The sequence below is a fragment of the Stenella coeruleoalba genome (genome assembly GCF_951394435.1).
Source record: "Stenella coeruleoalba genome assembly, chromosome: 13".
Taxonomy (NCBI): Eukaryota; Metazoa; Chordata; class Mammalia; order Artiodactyla; family Delphinidae; genus Stenella; species Stenella coeruleoalba.
In genome coordinates, this window is record NC_137159.1 from 51,536,175 (window position 1) to 51,557,096 (window position 20,922).

The window sequence follows — 20,922 nt, forward strand, 5'->3', positions numbered from 1 at the left end:
ATGGCAAGATGAAAATAAATTTCAAACACTATCATTTTCCCTGTTCTTTCCCAATCCAAAGCAAGAAAATCAAAGTTTAAATAAACCTAAGACTAAAAAATGATTTTCAGAAAGTGAAAATTTACTGTAACAGCAACATTATTTATAATAGCCAAAGTAGAAATTATGCAAATGTCCACCAAGAGTAAAATGGATACAGCCTGGCATGTTCACATTGTGGAATACTACACACAACAACAGATATGAGCACAAACAATCCACAACAACATGCGACAATATAGATAAATCTCACAAACACGATACTGAACAAATCAAACACAAGAGCATGAACTGTATGAGTCCATTTATATAAACTACAAAAATAGACCAAACTAATCCATACTGTCAGGTAAGAAGCAGGGTTACCCCTGGTGGAGGTAACAACTGGAAGAAAACAAAAAGGGTCTTTACGATCCTGATACTATTCTGTTTCATGGGTGCTGGTCATGTGGGTACTTATAATTTATGAAAATTTAGTTATACACTTATGATATATGCACTTTCCTATATGTGTATTTAAATAAAATGTTTAAATAAACTGCCTATATTACTACTACATAAAATAAAGAAGCTAAGGACATCAAACTGATAGCCCAATGACAAGTTCTACTTATACTCGATACCAGATTCATTGTGAATGTGCGTATATTTCCTAATTGATAACACAGTCATCTATCTGCCTCTGCCAAACTCTAACAAATATATAAGGTTGTCACAAGAATCTCCTGCTACGTCACCACAAGGCACAGATGATAACACCTTTTAGTAGCCCTAAAAGCTTCTTCCCATTTTCAACGCTGAAGTAAGTTTCTCTAATACAGATCTGCCTTGACTTATGATGGGGTTACATCCCAATAAACGCATCATAAATGTCAAATGCATTTAATACACCTAACCTACTGAACATTGTAGCTTAGCCTCACCTACCTTAAATGTGCTCAGAGAATTACATTAGCCTATAGTTGGGCAAAATCATCTAACAGAAAGCCTATTTTATAATAAAGTTGAATAACTCAAAATTTATTGAATATTGTGCTGAAAGTGAAAAACAGAATGGTTCTATGGGGACAGCATGGTTGTAAGTGTATCGGCCATTTAACCCTTGTGATTGCGTGGCTGATCGGGAGCTGCTGCACACTGCCCTGCCCAGCATCACGAGAGAATTGCACTGGTATTGTTAGCCCAGGAAAAGGTCAAAATGCGAAGTATAGATTCTTCTGAATGCATATCACTTTCGCACCATTGTAAAGTGAAAAAAAATTGTAAGTTCAACCATCATAAGTCAGGGAACGTCTATATTGGGATTATTGCTCATACACAACTGCTTCTGATTCTGTCACACAAGAAAAGTAAAACAGGTAAACTTAGCTTATAAGGATCAAACTATCATGTGATAAGCAATCACTGCAAAATCATGATAGTAATAATAGTCTGTTTATTGTAGTTTGAAATCAATTTTCAAAATTATAAGCTAGAGCTTGGTCTTATTTAAATATACAATTCTTCATTTTACTTATCAGTGATCCACAAATAACCTGTCAAGAGTTTCTAATATTTTATCATAAAAATACATCCCTCAAACCATACTTGCCTCAAAGATTTGAAAAACTGAAGATAAACTTCAACCACTGAAAAATCCTATAAAAAGTTACATTGTTTGCATATTCATTTCTACACTGAACATACATAACCAGTGCCAATTTTTGAATTGTTTAAATGTAACATTTATTATGCAATTATTATGCACTGTATATACTTTCACCCTTATTACTTCCTAATCTCCACAACGATCCTTTAAGACAGATAATGAAACTGAAGTAATTTATTAAAAACCCCACAGCTCGTACATTATAAAACTTTGATAGGTCTTTTTCCCCCTAAACAACTAAGCTACCTCACCTACTTAGGTGACAGTAATCAGGCTCTTTCAGGTGAAACCAATAAAACAATAAACTCTGCCTTACCCCAAGGATACATATTGTGTAAATATAATGAAATTATATTTAAGGTTATGTTTAAATTTTTCTAGTCAATCCTTGAGTTTTTCACAAGCTTCTTCATAGATTAAAATAAGCTTAAATATCAGTGATCTAGTTTAGGCTTTGAGATATAGATGACAGAAGCAGCCTTCTAAAAAGTCACTATTTAATGGTAAATTCACATTTGTAATCCACATACCTGATTCTCCATTTCTGGCAACACAGCACTATTCACCTGTTCTCCCTTTTTGCCTTTCAACAACCGGTTGAGGTCCTGATAAATATCTTTTGTGGAAAAGTCAGCTTTTTTTCTTTCTGTGATCAGAATTCCTCCTCTCTGAATAACCTATTTTACAAGAAATATTTTAAATTACTAGGAGAAAAGGAACAAGAAAAGCAATAAGGAATGCTGTATCACTGACAAATATAAAGTGACAACAGCTTAACAAATTATTAACCCACATTAAATTTTTATACAACATGCAAGAAGACACTGGTAATATATGTATTAACATGTATTTTTAAAATCTGTAAATGAAATTTTCATGGAAATTTAAAATTAGGCTCACATAAAGCTTTCAAAAAATAGTCTAAATAGTAAAAACTCTTAACAGAATAATACTTGTGGAAAGTTGCCTAAATACTATTTATGCTAAAAATGCCCATCACAGATATGCTAACTCTCAAGTAGTTCTTATTGTATTTGAGGCTCATGAGAAGAAAAGAATCCTTGGGGGGAATACAACATCCCTTAAACATCTAAATAATAAACCATATATCTATACAAATAGCAAAATCGAACTTTGTTAAAATAAAAGAATCAGTAAAATAATAAGAGGCTAGGGCTTCCCTGGTGGCACAATGGTTAAGAATCTACCTGCCAATGCAGGGGACATGGGTTCAAGCCCTGGTCCGGGAGGATCCCACATGCCGCAAAGCAATAAGCCCGTGAGCCACAACTGCTGCGCTTGCGCTCTGGAGCCTGCGAGCCACAACTACTGAGGCTGCATACCACAACTACCGAAGTCTGTGTGCCTAGAGCCCGTGCTTCACAGCAAGAGAAGCCACCACGATGAGAAGCCAGAGCACCGCAACGAAGACCCAACGCAGTCAAAAATTAATTAAAATAATAATAATAATAGGCTAAAGTTCCACTTGAACTATTAAAAATTAATCCTGAAGAACTGCAACTTATTTGATATATCCAGGCTAAATACAGTCATAGTTTTTTTTTCTTTAATGGCCCTAAATCACCTCTTCCCCACCCTGCACCCCCCAACTGTGAAAGCACTCCTTTTATCAATTGTGATCTCTTTAAAATGGCACTGAGTTACTCTTTCGGGAGGTGGGGGGAGGGGGGATGATCTGAGGTAGAACAAGTCTTAAACAAGAAACAGCTCCTTCTGAAGTCCTATTAAAGATACAAAGTTTCTATCAATGATAAACATCAAGACATTCCTCAAAATCCTGTTGTGATTAGATTTAAAAGGTTTTGCCTTTAAATTTTTTTTCCTTCAGTAAAACAGTATTATGCTAATTTAGAGCCATTCCTAGCCTTGGATCCTCCTCTATCTCTACACTCCATTTCCTTACCTGCCTCAGTTTTCCCACGTCTCCAGCAGTCTCTCCTCCTGGTAAAACACATTCCTTTGGTCCAATCTGAATCAGGAGAGCCTCCAGATTGGAGAATTGATCATTATCAGGAAACTCACACAGTCCTAGCTTCCTCTGTATGGAGTCAACATACCCAACTCCAACCTGTCTTTGGCCATCAACTGTAGACATTTTAACACCCACAACACCAATGGAAGCTGACATATCGTTGTTACCAAAGAGAATGTCTTCAAACTGAGCAAGATTACCTGGAGAAGCCTAAGCAAAAATAAAGAAAAATTTTAAGAAACTGTTGAATGTACTTTAAAACTTTACTAACCAACAGAAATTACCCAACCTAGATGAATTTTATTAATGAAACGTTTTCTTACAAAAAAAATTACTTATAACCATATAGTCCAATTAATATTACCACATTTTCTATAAAGTATCCTCTCTACTTTTCCAATTAATTTCAGAACACTTGGGCACATCTAAAAATAACAGTATCAAAAGCGATTTTCAGTTTGAAATTTGGCATCTAAGTTTACACTCACTCACACAATCACTGAGGTACCCAAGGTGATAACCCTCTCAATGGTATGCCTAAACCTCTACACTCTGCCAAACTACCTACTGGTTGCACGTATCAGAATTTTCCCTGAGTAGTTATACCACATAGAAAAACAGTATTATTAGCTTAAATATTAACCTTGGATAGACATCTCTCTATATCAATGTATTTATTTGTAAAATGCAAAGATTATTCTAAATCAATGATTTCCAAATAAAGGGTCTTTGACCAATTTTTTTTTTTTTTTTGGGCTGTGCCGGGTCTTAGTTGCAGCACATGGGATCTTTGTTGCCACATGCAGGATCTTTGTTGAGGCATACAGGATCTTTAGTTGAGACATGCGGGATCTTTTAGTTGCGGCATGCGGGATCTTTAGTTGTGACAGGTGGGATCTAGTTACCCGACCAGGGATGGAACCCGGGCCCCCTGCATTGAGAGTGCGGCGTCTTAACCACGACCACCAGAGAAGTTCCTGACCTATTTTCAAAATTTCAAAAAGATTAGAAATCTCTTTAAGACTGTACAGTGTAAGTAAAGGGTCAAGTTTCTTTGCTTTTGGCTCCACCTGTGTCAAGCTGGTGGGTAACAGTACTTCAACATGATCAGAAGCTAACAGGTTGCTGTTAACGTGAGGCATTTCTGGGGCAACTGATGGACCACAGTATGAAACATGAGATAGTCAGAAACAGTCCAAATGAGCACAGTGACAAGCCAAATTTAAGCAACCAGTAGCCATCAATAGTTCTCAAATGTCTTTAGCATCATAATCATGATAATCATTTATGTTTTCTCAATATGGTTCTGAATATCCTGTAACTATGTATGGATTATTGATTAAAATCTGGATCAAAAATGAAATGGAGGAAGTTCCCTGGCGGTCTAGCAGTCAAGACTTTGCACTACCACTGCAGGGGGCTTGGGTTCAATCCCTGCGACCAAAAAAAAAAAAAATGGAAAGCTAGTATTACCTGATACTCAAATTTAAAAAGCACTGATTCAATCACAAATATGAACATATTTTCACATACACGCTTTGGATTTACACGCACAGGTTATGCACACCTTAAAAAAACTCTCAAAAGTGAACTAGTAGCTAGCTTATCAAGTAAGATCCCACAAGCCGCACAGCAAGGCCAAAAATTAAACAAACAAACAAACAAAAAGTCAATTATAGAGGTCAACTATCCTAAATATCACATACTTTACAATAGAATCAATAAGCTAAAAATTAAAAGATAAATCAGTTTTAGCAGTTTTAGATCTGAACTTCTTAAAATAAATATCAGGATGAAGATACTATCTTTTAACCTGATAAAGATACATATTTGAAGATTTTTTTCCCCGCTGACCTAAAAGGTAGGGGTTAAAAACAATGCATCTCAAAGGATTCTGATGACACAAAGGAGTGAGGTGTGATGGACTGATAATCCAGTTAATCAGCTGAACTCATGATCCCACATTTTGGTGTTGTTACTAACTGAGCTCTGTGAAGAATGAGATAGAAAAACATCACTTTGCGGTACCCTCAATTTTCTATTAAAATCTTTCAAAATGTAGGATAAAACTATAAGTCCCACTTTTCTCAGTAAAGTAGCAATGAAAATTCCAAGGAAATTCCATAATAAAGAATAAATGATCTCAGATATAATCTTCAGTAAACGTCAACATTTACAAAGGCGGGGGGTGGTGACAGCAGGCAATATGGAAGGAATACTGAAGAATATTCTATTTGGGGCAACACCAACATCAAATGTTGAAATGTTGTATTAAACCTCACAAAAAAACTTTCACAGGCCTTTCAGGTCAGAAAACATCTTAAAAACCTTCTAATTTTACTGTTTAAAGAGAAACAGATACAGGAGAAGGCTGGGAAATTTGCCAAGGTCATGCAGAGGGACAGAGGAGAAATGAGATCAGCCAAATACAAGGCCAGAACACTGTCCCGCCTTACCACACATTTATTCCCTTTCAAGGATAAATCTCATCTCCCCAACATTTTAACCATTATCCAATATTTATGTGAAGGTATTGTGCGTGAACAAACAGAAACATGATTTTACAGACTAAAAATAAAGATAGTCCTTAAATAAAACAAAATAGTACCCCCATCTCCATGAAGGCATTAGAAGCACGTCAATAAGCCCTTCTAGGCACACCTAGGAATATGATCAGCATTAAACAAAGTTCCACACTTCTAAAAACATTACAGTCTAATGAAAGAGAAAGGAACATACAAATATCCAAACACATTACAAACGTGTATAAATAGATATTTGGGATATGTAAATTTGCGTGATATTACTTCAGAAACAGTAAAATCAAATATTCTTTAATGCTGGTATTCAACTTTATGTAAAGGCTATTTATTATTTAGGTTTTAGGGACAGTGACAAAGCTCAGAGTATTCATACTCATAATAAGGATTTACTGAATTTCTGAATTGCTATTAAACTGTTATGTTAAAAACCACATGCTAAAGAATATTAAAGCTTCTCACAGCATTTTACTATCACAACCTGGCTAAAATATTAAACCAACACAGAATTCTCTCATGTTTTTATTTTGTCTACTCTTAAACACAACTAAATTTAAATGGAAGATAATTACCTTAAATGCCAAATACCAATCATTCTCCTTGGAGGCCTTACTTCCAGCTCTGTTCTTATAAACTTCAACTCTGTACTGACGAACTAGAAGAAGATCTTTTACAAAAGACTCAAAATTCATTTTACTAAGTACAACACTCTCCACAGTCTTTGCTCCTAAAGAAAAATATTAAAAATACATGTTACGGATTTGAGGATTTGAAGTCATAAGTGTTGAAGACCTAACACAATGCCTCCCCCCAAGCTATGTTGTTTTCCCAGTAATTCATTCACTCAATAAACTATTTATCAAGCACCTATTACATGTCCTAGATACTTTAGCAGATGAAGGGTATAAAATGGTGGATAGACATAACCCCCTGCACCTGTGGAGCCTACACATCAAAATAAAAAATTGAGAAGACACAAAGACAAAAGAATGGGTCAATATACATACAGCTAATCCTACTTGTCCTTTTTTATCATTTGTTTTTCACAAGTTTGAATAAAACTCTTATGTAATAACTACAATAGTATTTGTATAGGATTTTTTTCAAAAGGTCTATAAAAATAAATTAGTTATTATTCATTATAAAATGTTCTAGGTAACATAGTTCAAAACTTGAAGGTTCAGGGACTTCCCTGGCGGCCCAGTGGCTGGGACTTGGCCTTCCAATGCAGGGGGTGTGGGTTCGATCCCTGGTCAGGGAGGTGGGATCCCACATGGCTTGCGGCCAAAAAGCCAAAATACGGAACAGAAACAATATTGTAACAAATTCAATAAAGACTTTAGGGCTTCCCTGGTGGCGCAGTGGTTGAGAGTCCGCCTGCCAATGCAGGGGACACGGGCTCGTGCCCCGGTCTGGGAAGATCCCACATGCCGCAGAGCGGCTGGGCCCTTGAGCCATGGCCGCTGAGCCTGCGCGTCCGGAGGCTGTGCTCCGCAACGGGAGAGGCCACAACAGTGAGAGGCCCAAGTACCGCAAAAAAAAAAAAAAAAAAAAATCGTCCACCTCAAAAAAAAACGAAGGCTCAAAAAGGTACATCAAAAAGGAGACTTGCATTCCACCACTGTCCCCTACACATCCAGTTCACCACCCAAGTTATCACTTTATAGAATATATTTCCAAACATAGTCTAGGCACACACAAGCAAATATAAGGCATTGCTTTTTTCCTCTTTTACATAAATAATTGCACACTATACATACTGTACTGTATCTTTTTTTTTAACTTTGATATAGTATTTTGGAGATTGTTCCATCAGTACATAATCAGCTTCTTTCTGTTTACAGCTGCAAACGTTCCAATGAACCTAAGGAATTTCTATAATTTAGCCTCTTCCCTATGGGTTGTTTCCAATCTTTGTTACTGAAACAGTGTTGCATGAATAACCTTGTATGTGCTTCACTCTCCAAATATCTGAGTGTATCTGTGAGACAAAGTCCTAAAACTGGATTTTATCAAAGGATGATATGTGTGATTTTTATAAATATTGCAGACTATCCCCCTTGGTTGGCTGTACCAATTAACACTACCACCCGTAAAGTATGAGCGCACCTATTTCCCCTATCCAGTCAACTGAGTTTTCGAACTTCCTGGCCTTCATCTTACATCACTGGTTCTCAAAAGGGAAGATCTTGCTCCCTTAGCGGACAATTGTCAATGCCTGGGGGGCATTTAGGTTGTTACAACTGGGGAAAGGGAATAATAACAGAATCTAGTAGGAAGAGGCAGGGATGTTGTTAAATGTGCACAGGATAGCCCCTCACAGTAACAAATTAATTCTTCGGTCCAAAATATGAATAGTGCCAAGGCTAAAAAATTGTCTTAGATGGAATATAGTGTCTCACCTTAGTTCTGATTTGTAAATAACAATTTCTTTACAAAATAAATAAAATCACCCACATCATCAAATGGAATTAAAGTTCAATTTTCATATAATATAGGTAATACAAATTATTCACTTAAAGGTAATTCAGATTATAGTTGTAGATTATTCTGACAATTCTGGATCTTATGAAAGATTTAACCTAAATTTAACAATAGATCATATCAAGTACAAATATCAAATACAAATAAGCATAAAGATTAATTAAATGACATAATACAATTGTTTTGTACAGCAAAACGCAGCTGATACTTTCAATATCAGTTCACTAGTTATAAGTAGTGGACAAGAATCCCTGCTGCCTGTGTGCCACAACTACTGTGCCTGCACTCTAGAGCCCACGTGCTGCAACTACTGAAGCCTGCACGGCTAGAGCCCGTGCTCCACAAGAGAAGCCACCACAATGAGAAGCCCGCGCACCGCAACAAAGAGTAGGCCCCGCTCACCGCAACCAGAGAAAGTCCACGCACAGCAACAAAGACCCAACGCAGCCAAAAAAAAAAATAAATAAATTTATATTAAAAAAAAAGGTTATCCTCCGAAGATACTATTTCTCTCAAAGGACTGTTTGTGACACACTGGATGTTCCTGGTGAAGAGCCTGGCTGTATGCTTTAAGTCTGAAAGCTGGGAAGTAAGACTGAAGGGGAACTGGAAGAGAAAGCTACCCAGCCTCCACGTGGTGCAGAAAAAAAACCGCAGGTTGATACAAGATTCTCCTCTTCAAGAATAATTTGGAGCCCCCATCTTCATTCAGCTGATAATGTGTCTGCTTACATGTGGGCACTGTGCCAGGTGCTGGGATTCTAAGGCAGAGACTGGTTAAGACAGAGTTCCTGCCCTCTGGGAGCTTTCAGTATATTGGCATAGAGTAAAATAAATGCTGTGTCTAAGGTAAGGAGAAGGTCCTAGGGCAAGGAACACATGAGAGGGGCAGCTAACCAGGCAGCCTTAAGATGGGAGTTAAGAAAGGCTTCCAAGAGGAGATGCTTCTAAGCTGAGTTCTGACAGCAAAAGAGGCAAAAGATAAGGAACTTCCTTTTTTAGGGACTCAGATTCCTATCTATAAATTGAAGCTAGGTACTAACCCACCTCACAGAGCTTTATTATAATAATTTTTTTTCTTTTTTTTTTTTTTTTTTTTTGCGGTACGCGGGCCTCTCACTGTTGTGGCCTCTCCCGTTGCGGAGCACAGCCTCCGGACGCGCAGGCTCAGCGGCCATGGCTCACGGGCCCAGCCGCTCCGCGGCATGTGGGATCTTCCCGGACCGGGGCACGAACCCGTGTCCCCTGCATCGGCAGGCGGACTCTCAACCACTGCGCCACCAGGGAAGCCCCTATAATAATGTTTTGATAGTTGTTGAAAAGTAAGAGAAAAGTAGCTAAAAGGATATGAATAAGTCTAAATGCCAAAAGAATGAGCCAAAGAGAGAAGAAATGATCAACAGAAAAGCCATCTGTGAGACGAGGAGAGGGGATCCAGACCACAGCAAAAGGCTCATCTCTTCACTGGCACAACAGGGAAGGAGAGAATGGGTACAGACGACATTAAAAGTATTGGTTCAAGAAACAGCCCAAAAAAAAAAGAAACAGCCCAAATGTCCATCAACTAACGAATGGATTAAACAAAATATTGTATATCCATACAACGGAATATTTGGCAATAAAAAGAAATGAAGTACTGATAACACAGATGAACCTTAAAATGTTAAGTGAAAGAGATCAGTCACAAAAGACCAATGTTATAAGCAAATCTAGAGAGAGAAAGCAGATTAGCAGTTGCCTGGGTTTGGGAGGACTCAGGGGAAACGGAAAGTTCCTGCTAATGGGTACAGGGTTTCTCAAGACTCAAGTGAACTTTAACCTCTCTTATAATGCCTCTTCTGATGGCTCCAGTCTTTGGCAATCCTGCCTCTGCCTCTTTGGCAACTTGTTATGGAGCATCCTCCATAGGTCTTCACCTGGAATTGGAATTACTTCTGCCTTGCTCTCCACAAGGGGGAGCTCTGTGAAGGTGGGGATACTGCCTTTTTTTTTTTTTTTTTTTTTTTTTACAGTACGCGGGCCTCTCACTGTTGTGGCCTCTCCCGTTGCGGAGCACAGGCTCCGGACGCACAACAGGCTCAGCGGCCATGGCTCACGGGCCCAGCCGCTCCGCGGCATGTGGGATCTTCCCGGACCGGGACACGAACCCGTGTCCCCTGTGTCGGCAGGCGGACTCGCAACCACTGCGCCACCAGGGAAGCCCTGGGATACTGCCTTTTGATCTATGTACTCCCAGTGTCCATAACCCTGCTCGACAAGGCAGCACTCAATAAATGTCTATCTAATGAATGAAACAGCTTTTGTCAGTAACCTTCCATCTGCATATGGCAGAGGCAGGACTAAAACCCACAACTCCTTACTCCTTCTATTATGTTCATTCCTAGGAACCAAGGATAAAAGAGATTAACATAAAACTCGATGTTCAGAACATCTAACTACAAGAGGGTGAGAAGTTTGTAGCTTTCCAGGGAGAGATGATGCTAGAGAGATGGGGATGGGTTACCGAGGGCACTGAATGCCGAGCTGAGGCAGACATACATGACTAGCTCAAGGCCACACAGCTGGTAAGTGGAGGGGCTGCGACTTGAAGCCAGGCAATCTGGCTCCAGTTCGAGGTCCTGACCACTTGGCAATACTGCCTATTAACAGTAGACACTATAGGTCCCTGCGCTGAACAGCGATATAAATGACGTTCGCTAAACAGGCAAAATCACGCTAGGGACATAAATCGGTCTCCCTAACCCCCTTCTATTCTAAATCTCAATCCTGGACTGGCGTTTGTGATAAAGAGGTCTGGCGGCGTTTGTGATGATATCCACAGCGCCAAGGCTGGAGCGAGAAGCAGACACCCACGCGGACTGCAGCAAAATTAAATAGAACAATGTGTTAAAACGCCTCGCACGAAGCGATCGCTATTAGGTCTGATCCGGGGCAGCTCCGGAGGGACAGACTCAGGATGGAGGCAGGGCAGGGGGCGGGTGGCGCCCCATTCGGCCAGGCAGGGGCCGGAGCACGCGCAGTGGCCCCACGAGGCACCAGCGTCCCCGCCCCCGTGTCTCCCTGCCCGACACCCTCCCACTTCCTGAGAGAAGCCAACTCCGCGGGGTCCTCCCCTGAGCCCGCGCCGTCCCCGCCCTCACCTGCCGGTCCCATGTATTTGACCACCCCCTGGGTCTTGAACACCTCCCGGGCGGCCAGCAGCGCGTCCTCCCGGTGCGCCGTGTAGAAGTCGCCCCGGTCGAAGAGGCGCACCGTGGTGGTCGGCTTCTCCGGCATGCCCTGGAAGAAGCGCACGAAGCCGACCTCGGCCGCACTCTCCAGCTGCAGCGTCTCTTTCGGCTGCACCGCCATTTCGGAACCTCTCCGCCGCCTGCCTGATGGAACTGCGCGACCCCGCACCCACTAAGCTGTTTCCCGCCTCCCCTCCCTCGCCCCCCGTGAGGCGTCCGGCCTCTGAGGAGACACCCAATCAGCATCCAGCGCTGCGTTTCGGTGGGTGGGAGTGCGCCGCGACAGCCAATCATAATCGGACGCGGCCGAGCTTCCCGCGCACGCTGGTGACTCTGTCTATTGCGCATGCTTGAGCCTAGGTCGCAGGCCGCCGCGGCAGACACCCGTCCTTGAAAGAATACAGTTATCCGGGTTTTCTCGGCTGCACTGGTGTGGGTCCCAGGTGTATGGTTAGCTAGTTTAGGAGACCAGGTGGAAAGTTCTGGCAGGTTTTGAGTTTGTTATGTACCCGGAAGCAAGAGAGTGAAATCAGAAAGAAACTTGAAAACAAGGAAAAACTAGCCTTCCTCCCTATCACAGTATTTTTTTAACCTGTGCCCCTCTCTCTCCAACTGCCTCAGTTTTCGTTTTTAAGCAAATTGCCTGCATCAAGCTTACACGTTTCTTCTCCACAGCCTCTGTCCTGGCCAAATTCTCGTATCGTCCACTCCTTGATTGATTGATACCTTCAAAAACAAGGCCTGCTATGCGCCAGACTTCTAGGATCTGAGGATCACTAGTAAAGAAGAGAAAAACCACTGCCTTTGTTGAACTTACATTCTAATGAATGGATTCAGATAATATCCTAAGTAAACTTAGAGTAAGTAAACTGCTAGAAGATAAGTGTTTAGGTAAAAAAGATGGGGGGGGGGTGATTTTTATTTTTAATGTTGAGCAAAGACTTGAAGGAGGTCAGGATACGTCCTGCACAGTTACCTGCCTTACAAAAGGTATTGCACTCTCCTGTTTGCTCACCCTTCCCCCATAAAAGCAGCCCCAAACCCTGATTCAGCAGCAGAATTACCCCGGGGGCTTTTCAAAGGTGTTCCTGGGCCCCACCCACACATAATGGGTTGGAATTTCTGAAGGTGGGATCTTGGGATCTGTAAGAAAGCTCCCTGGACATTCCTGACAATCAGCTCAGTTTAGAAACCACTTAATTCAAATAGTTTCAGAAGCAGAAAGTTTGAACCATCTGACTGCTGACTACATCTCCCACTTCCTGTAGTGCTCCCTCCTCCCACCCCAGCTCTGTGATCTGGAGCAATAAACTTCCCCTTACCTTTCAATACCTGTGGCTCTAACACAAACTTGTCCCTGTGCTCTGGAATGGGCTTGCCCTGCCCTTTGTGTAGCAAACTACTGGTCACTCTTCCGTCCTCAGGGCTTAAGTATGCCCAGTTCCCCCAGGTGTAATTAGTTGAATTATCTTCTGGAGTATGATTTTGTTCATATCTCTATTATATTTGCTGCATTGTTTTAGAAATATATGTTCAGGGACTTCCCTGGTGGCGCAGTGGTTAAGAATCTGCCTGCCAATGCAGGGGACACGGGTTCGAGTCCTGGTCTGGGAAAATCCTACATGCCGCGGAGCAACTAAGCCCGCGCACCACAGCTACTGAGCCTGCGCGTCTGGAGCCTGTGCTCCGCAACAAGAGAAGGCCGCGACAGTGAGAGGCCCGCGCACCGCGATGAAGAGTGGCCCCCGCTCACCGCAACTAGAGAAAGCCCTCGCACAGAAACGAAGACCCAACACAGCCAAAAATAAATAAATAAATTCATTTAAAAAATATATATATATCTTTTCTTTAAAGCCATGTGCACATATTAAATGTTTATGATTTCGAAAGTTATGTCAAATAGTTGTCTTATAGAAATTTTTTATATTTTCTAGTCCTACAGAGGAAACTATGAATTTCTAAAAATAACAGAAAAGAGGGATTTTGCAAAAATATAACTGGAAGACATGGTACAATATTATTGATAGGATGCAATAAAATCATTACCACCAAATGGGTTTTAATTTTCTCATATTTTCCAAATTCATAATGACTGTTACCTACTTATAATCAGAGTAAGTAAGTATTGGGCAAAAAGGCACATGTACCTAACAAAGAGACTCTTCAAAGAAGTAATAATTAAGATTTTTAAACAACCAAAAATAGAAGTGTTTAGTAAATTTTAAAGTGTTTAACTTAATCGTTTTTTCTGTAACATCTTTATTGGAGTATAATTGCTTTACAACGGTGTGCTATTTTCTGCTTTATAACAAAGTGAATCAGCTATACATATACATATATTCCCATATCTCCTCCCTCTTGCATCTTAACTTAATCTTAAAAATAAATTATTGCTAGCTCAGGGACTTCCTTGGTGGTACAGTGGTTAAGAATCCACCTGCCAATGCAGGGGACACGGGTTCAAGCCCTGGTCTGGGAAGATCCCACAAGCCGCGGAGCAACTAAGTCCGTGTGCCACAACTACTGAGTCCGAGTGCCACAACTACTGAGCCTGCACTCTAGAGCCTGCGAGCCACAACTACTGACCCCACGTGCCACAACTACTGAAGCCCACGCACCTAGATTCTATGCTTGGCCACAAGAGAAGCCACCGCAATGAGAAGCCCATGCACCACAACAAAGAGCAGCCCCCGCTCGCCGCAACTATAGTAAGCCCGGGCGCAGCAATGAAGACCCAATGCAGCCAAAAATAAAATAAATAAATAAATTTATAAAAATAAATAAATTATTGTTAGCTCAGTTTTCTATGATAATATGCCCATGAGAAATTCATATTCAACACTAATTTTGCCACCACTCTCTAGTTTCTCAAATTTTTGTAATTTGGTTGTATTATTCCATTATTAAAAAATGACAATAAGTAAAGTGCTGTCAACAATGTCAGAAGCTGCAGTTGCAGAGAAAGGATGACTAAAAATGGCCCCTGGAGCTCAGTATTAAGACATCTTTTTCTTTTTTAAACAGCTTTATGGAGATATAATTTACATACTGCATAATTCATCCATTTAAAGTCTATAACTCAATGATTTTTGGTATATTAACAGGGTTGTATAACCATCACAACAATCTAATTTTAGAACATTTTGTCACTCCAAAAAGAAACTCCATACAAATTAGCAGTCACTCCCTATTTCCTACTCCCCCTATTTCCTGGCAACCACAGATCAACTTTCTGTCTCTATAAATTTGCCTTTTCTGGGCATTTCATATAAATGGAATCATACAATATAGGGTGTTTAGTGACTGGATTCTTTCACTAAGCGTAATGTTTTTAAATTTCATTCACGTCATAATATGTGTCAATACTTCACGCCTTTTTATTACCAAATAATGTATTATTGAATGGCTATACCACATTTTATCTATTCATTCATCAGTTGGTGGACATTTGGATTGTTTCCACTTTTGGCCATCACGAACAATGCTGCTATGAACGTTCATTTACAAGTTCTTATATGGACAAATGTTTTTATTTCTCTTCGATATATACCTAGAAGTGGGACTACTATATCATACTTTTAATATATGTTTAGCTGTAGTCCTCATGTTAAACTATAACCCATATGTTTAACATGCTATGTTTAACATTTTGAGGAATTGTAAAACTTTTCCAAAATGCCTGCAACACTTTACATTCTCTTTAGCAATGTATAAGTGTTCCAGCTTTTCCACATCCTCACCCACACTTGTTGCTGTCTTTTTTTTTTTTTTTTTTTTTTTTGCAGTACGCGGGCCTCTCACTGTTGTGGCCTCTCCCGTTGCGGAGCACAGGCTCCAGATGTGCAGGCTCAGCGGCCATGGCTCACGGGCCCAGCCGCTCCGCGGTATGTGGGATCTTCCCAGACCGGGACACGAACCCGTGTCCCCTGCAACGGCAGGCGGACTCTCAACCACTGCGCCACCAGAAAAGCCCCTGTCTGTCTTTTTGATTCTAGCCATCTTAGTGGGTATGAATGGTATCTTATTGTGGTTTTGATTTTCATTTCCCTAATGACTAATGATATTGAGTATCTTTTCATGTGCTCTGTATGTTCTTCTGAGAAAATATTTGCAAATTATATATCTGACAAAGGACTCGTATTCAGAATACATAAAGACATCTTACATCTCAATAATAGAAAGATAAATAACCCAATTTAAAAGTGGGCAAACGATCTGAAGAAGTCATTGGTTTTTGAGAAAGCTCTTTGGTTGGTTGATGTGGGCAACAGAAGCTCTATAGATTGAAATTTTCATTCTGAAAACAAAATGTGTTAGTTCTATTTAAGAGGTTTGTTAAGAAAGGAAAAGAGATAGAAATGGCAGCTTGTTAGGGAAGCAAGGTCAGTGGGAATTTTTAGAGGGGTTGGGGGGCCATGTTTTAGGATGATGGGAAATAACTGAAATTATGTTGTATCTACAGAAACCGTTGTGTTTATTGAGGAGGGAAAACTTTTTCTCTACTCTCTTAAGTTCAGTTACTGGTAGTATGTGAATTAAACTAATAAAAGACAGATTAATGGGGGGAAAGGCACAATTTTTATTAATATATACATGCACAGGAGTTCACAGAAAAGTAAATATCAAAGAATCGGTTAGACTCAGGGTCTCATATATCCTCTTAACAAAGGAAAGAGGCTTTGGGCTTCCAGAGATGACAATTGTGGGGAAGTAACCAGGAAATATATGGGAGAACTAATGGAAGATAAGGGCTGTTGTAGTAAGGTCTAGTTATGCAAACTCATCTCAGTGTCAACTCTCTCTCTGGTGATGGGATGGGGGAAACACCTTCACAAAGGGAATTTATGTCCTGATTTTAGGCAGATAAGTGGAGGGCAGAGAACTCTTTCTGCATCTGTTGATTCTCAATTGCCTTTAGCTCAAAAAAATCCTTATGCCAAAGTGGCATATTTGGGGGTAGCATATCCTGATCCCCTTCATGTTGAAAGAAGTAGAAAGAACTGAGACTAAAGTGTTAAGAAAGGCTTCATGAAAGGGAATCTTAAGCTGGGCCTTGACTAAGTAGAGGATATTCCAGATGTAAGAAAGAACATAAGAATATAACCTTTCACACACCATTGTAAAGCAATTATACTCCAATAAAGATGTTAAAAAATATATAAACTTTAAAAATTGTGAATCACTATGTTGTACACCTGAAACTTATATAACATTGTACATCAACCATACCTCAATTTAAAAAAAAAAGAAAAAAGGGCTTCCCTGGTGGCACAGTGGTTGAGAGTCTGCCTGCCGATGCAAGGGACACGGGTTCGTGCCCCGGTCTGGGAAGATCCCACATGCCACGGAGCGGCTGGGCCCATGAGCCATGGCCGCTGGGCCTGCGCGTCCGGAGCCTGTGCTCCGCAATGGGAGAGGCCACAACAGTGAGAGGCCCGCATACCGCCAAAAAAAAAAAAAGAAAAGAAAGAACATAAGCAAAGGCATGGTCAAGCCCAAGCAAAGTATAAAAGGACTGGGGAACAGGAAAATTTGAGGAATGGGAAGGAAAATCTTGAATGCAGCAAAGTTGGATATATTGAAGTATAATGGGAAATAAGGTAGATTGTGACCATTTTCGTTGTTCTGGGAATAATACACAGGAAGGATTGAGAGCGAAGAGGAAGGAAGCCAGAAATTACATCTAGGCAAGTGGTAAAGTTTTGGAGCAGGGTATTGGCACTGGAGACAAAGGAGGAACCAAGAGAGGCCAGGCAGAGTGACCATAGCTAGAGGGCTGGGATCCCACTCGTGGAACACTCCTGTGGCTGCCATTGGTCTCACCCCATCGCTGCCCTTGAGAGTTTTCTCAACTGTTCTTTGTTTTCATCACAAGATTCCAAGTCCTAGGTGGAGGTGCCTGTACCCTGATGCTCAGAGCAGAGGGAGGATACCCACCCTTAAATTTCTGCAGAGGGAGTTGGAGAACTGCCTGCCAATACCATACACAGGAAGATTCTCCCCAAATGGAAGAGGAGATGGGAAGCTGAGCAGCCAAAAGGGGAAACAGCACCCAGTGCAGGGCCAGACTGGCAGGGGGAAGGGGCAGAAAAGTGCTATGATCAACTTTAGGCAAATAATTCTGGGAGCAACGTGGGATTTGGTTTAGAAAGGGAATAGATTGGTGGTGAAGAGATCAGTGAAAATGTGTAAGAAAGGCAAATTAGAGGCAGAATTATTCCTGAGGGAGAATCTCAGGGCCTGATGACTAAAAAAATGGAGAAGTTAAGAGAGAAGAAAGAACTTGGGACTTGGTACCTGGTGACAATGCCATTAACTGATTCTGAGAATATAAGAGTTCACTAGGTTTTTGGAGGAAGATGATGAGGTCATTAAAGGCTAGTTAAGTGAAACGTAGTTTAGTGTAGAACTCAGGGTGAATTACAAGAAGGGAGATTGGGGCTTCCCTGGTGGTGCAGTGGTTGAGAATCTGCCTGCCAATGCAGGGGACACGGGGTTCGAGCCCTGGTCTGGGAAGATCCCACATGCCGCGGAGCAACTAGGCCCGTGAGCCACAACTACTGAGACTGCGCGTCTGGAGCTTGTGCCCCGCAACAAGAGAGGCCGCGACAGTGAGAGGCCCGCGCACCGCGATGAAGAGTGGCCCCCGCTCGCTGCAACTAGAGAAAGCCCTCGCACAGAAACGAAGACCCAACACAGCCAAAAATAAATAAATAAATTTTTTATAAAAAAGAATGGAGATGGTATTTCTGTTATCATCAGGACTTGGATGGTAACTAAAGCAAGGGAATGATGAAATCCTCCCGGAAGAAAAAGAGAGGAAAAAAATAGAAGAAAGGATAAATCCTGGGAACATCAGTATTTCAGAGTCAGCAGAAGAGAAAACAAAACAGAGGAGAGTAATGCCAGCGAAGCCAAAGAAGAAAATCTGTAGGCAACATACTGGGGTAGGATATGGGGCAGTCATTGTGGTGATAAGCTGTGGAGAGATCAAATGATTCAATACCAGGGAAACTGGCAATTAGCTGGTCAGTGTTGACTTTTGGCAGGAGTAGCTTCAGAAGAGGTAGAACAGAAACTAGAGGGCACTGGGTTGAAGAGTTACTGATTTATTACCTCTTAGCTCCAAATTCACCCTTTGTGCATGCTCTGAAGCTTTGTCGGTAGAGGGCGCTGGAGAGACACTGCAAGAAGAAAGGGTATTATTTTCCCTGTGGCACCTGCTGCTTCCCCAGTGCCCAGCTCCTGCAGCACTCCTGCAGCCCTGGACAGCAGATGGCAGCTTCCCGGAGCACCAACTGCTACACCCCAGCTATAAAAGGCAGCTTTATACAGTGCCGTAGGTGTCGGGCAGGACACCTCCCTATGAGGAGCTATCCCTCAGCACCCTAGAGCAGGCGTCAGCAAACTTTTTCTGTAAAGGACCAGAGTAATAGTTAGGCTTTGCATTCCACTGGCCCGGTCTGTTACAATTACTCAACTGCCCTTGTAGTGCAAATCAGCCACACACAACACATAAACAAGTGAGTGTAGCTGTGCTCCAATAAAACTTTATGGACACAGATTTTTATTCCATGTAATTTTCACATATCATGAAATGTTCTTTAAATTTTTTCAACCATTTAAAATGCAAAAACCATCCGTAACTCCCAGACTGTTTAAAAACAGATGGCAGACCAGGCTGCAGGTTATAGTTTGATGACTCCTGCCCTTAAGAGCAAATTTTTCCAGTAGGTTCCACAAGAGAGATTTTCAAGAAGTTCTGCCAGTGCAGCACCACAGCAACTTCTCTGCTCTTTATCAAACCATAATGCCCTCTCCCACAAGGTCTGGATTCCAGCCCAGGGTGTGGGGCTTGGCGGAAGTAGAGGGTCTCTTCTCTGGGTACTGTCTCAGCCCTGGGGTGGTGGCTGTTCCCTGTATCTGCTATTCTGTCTTTAAAGTTCTCATTACTTTCTACTACTAATTTTTGTTGCTGTGTAACAAATGACCACAAATTTAGCATCTTAAGACAATAAACATTTATCACCTCACTTTCTATAGGTCTGGAGTCCAAGCAAAGCGTGACTGGGTCTTTTCCTCAGGGTCTCGAGACTGCAGTGAAAATGTCACCAGGGTTGTTCTCATCAGGAGCTGAGGTCCTCTTCTGAGCTCACTGGTTGTTGACAGAATTCACTTCCATGGTTGAGGGACTGATGCCCTCAGCCACTAGGGTCGGCCTGCCATTTCCTGATAGGTGACTCTCTCCAAAACACGGCAGTTTGCTTTAAGGTTAACAGGAGAGCACGTCTATTTCAGCTTTTTGTCTCTTACTTTTAGGCACTCTTTTGTAATCTCCCTTTTAATTGAGTCAAGTGATGAGGGATCGTAACTGCATCTACAAAATCCCTTCACCTTTGCCGTATAACAATCTCAGGGGTGATAGCCTATCATAGCCACAGATCTTGCCTACACTCTAAGGGAAGAAATTACATAGAGCATATACATCATGGGTAAGAAATCTTAGGGGCCATCCTAGGATTTGCCTACTACGGAAGGGACAAAAATCATATCCCTTGTTTAAAACATAATGTTAAAAAATGTTAAACGTATGTTAAACATATGTTAAAAAACATATCCCAATGTTTAAATCTAGTTTTTATATTTTCTTTAATGTTCTTTTCATAGTGTTTTTAAAAATTTCCTAAGAAAAGCAAAACATTTCAGGATACTTTAACTTCATATAAAATGTGTTTGTACCATAGTTATTCAGTTGAAAAAAATGGTGCTTCTAATTCAACCAACCATGGAATTCATGGTTCACAACATTCTCCATCAATTCTATTAAGTGTCTGTCAAAATGTCACTTTGACTAAAATAGAATCTCAGATGCATGCAGAATAAAATTGTTTGGTTTTTCTGTGTAGATGTTACACACTACAGGGACTTCCCTGGTGCTCCAGTGGGTAAGACTCTGTGCTCCCAATGCAGGGGGCCCAGGTTCAATCC

General features: G+C 41.0%; 1 protein-coding gene across 1 annotated transcript in view; it reads right to left on the reverse strand.

Annotated features, from left to right (window-relative positions):
- The window catches only part of MSH2 (mutS homolog 2), a 73,205-nt gene extending 61,112 nt beyond the window's left edge, over positions 1 to 12,093 (reverse strand). The window contains exons 1-4 of the mRNA XM_079940640.1: positions 11,845 to 12,093; positions 6,793 to 6,947; positions 3,612 to 3,890; positions 2,218 to 2,364 (exon numbers count right to left, since the gene is read on the reverse strand). Coding sequence (XP_079796766.1) covers positions 2,218 to 2,364; positions 3,612 to 3,890; positions 6,793 to 6,947; positions 11,845 to 12,055 — 792 coding nt within the window. The 5' untranslated portion in view covers positions 12,056 to 12,093. The remainder of the gene's footprint in view (positions 1 to 2,217; positions 2,365 to 3,611; positions 3,891 to 6,792; positions 6,948 to 11,844) is intronic.
- Between the last annotated feature and the right edge of the window lie 8,829 nt (positions 12,094 to 20,922).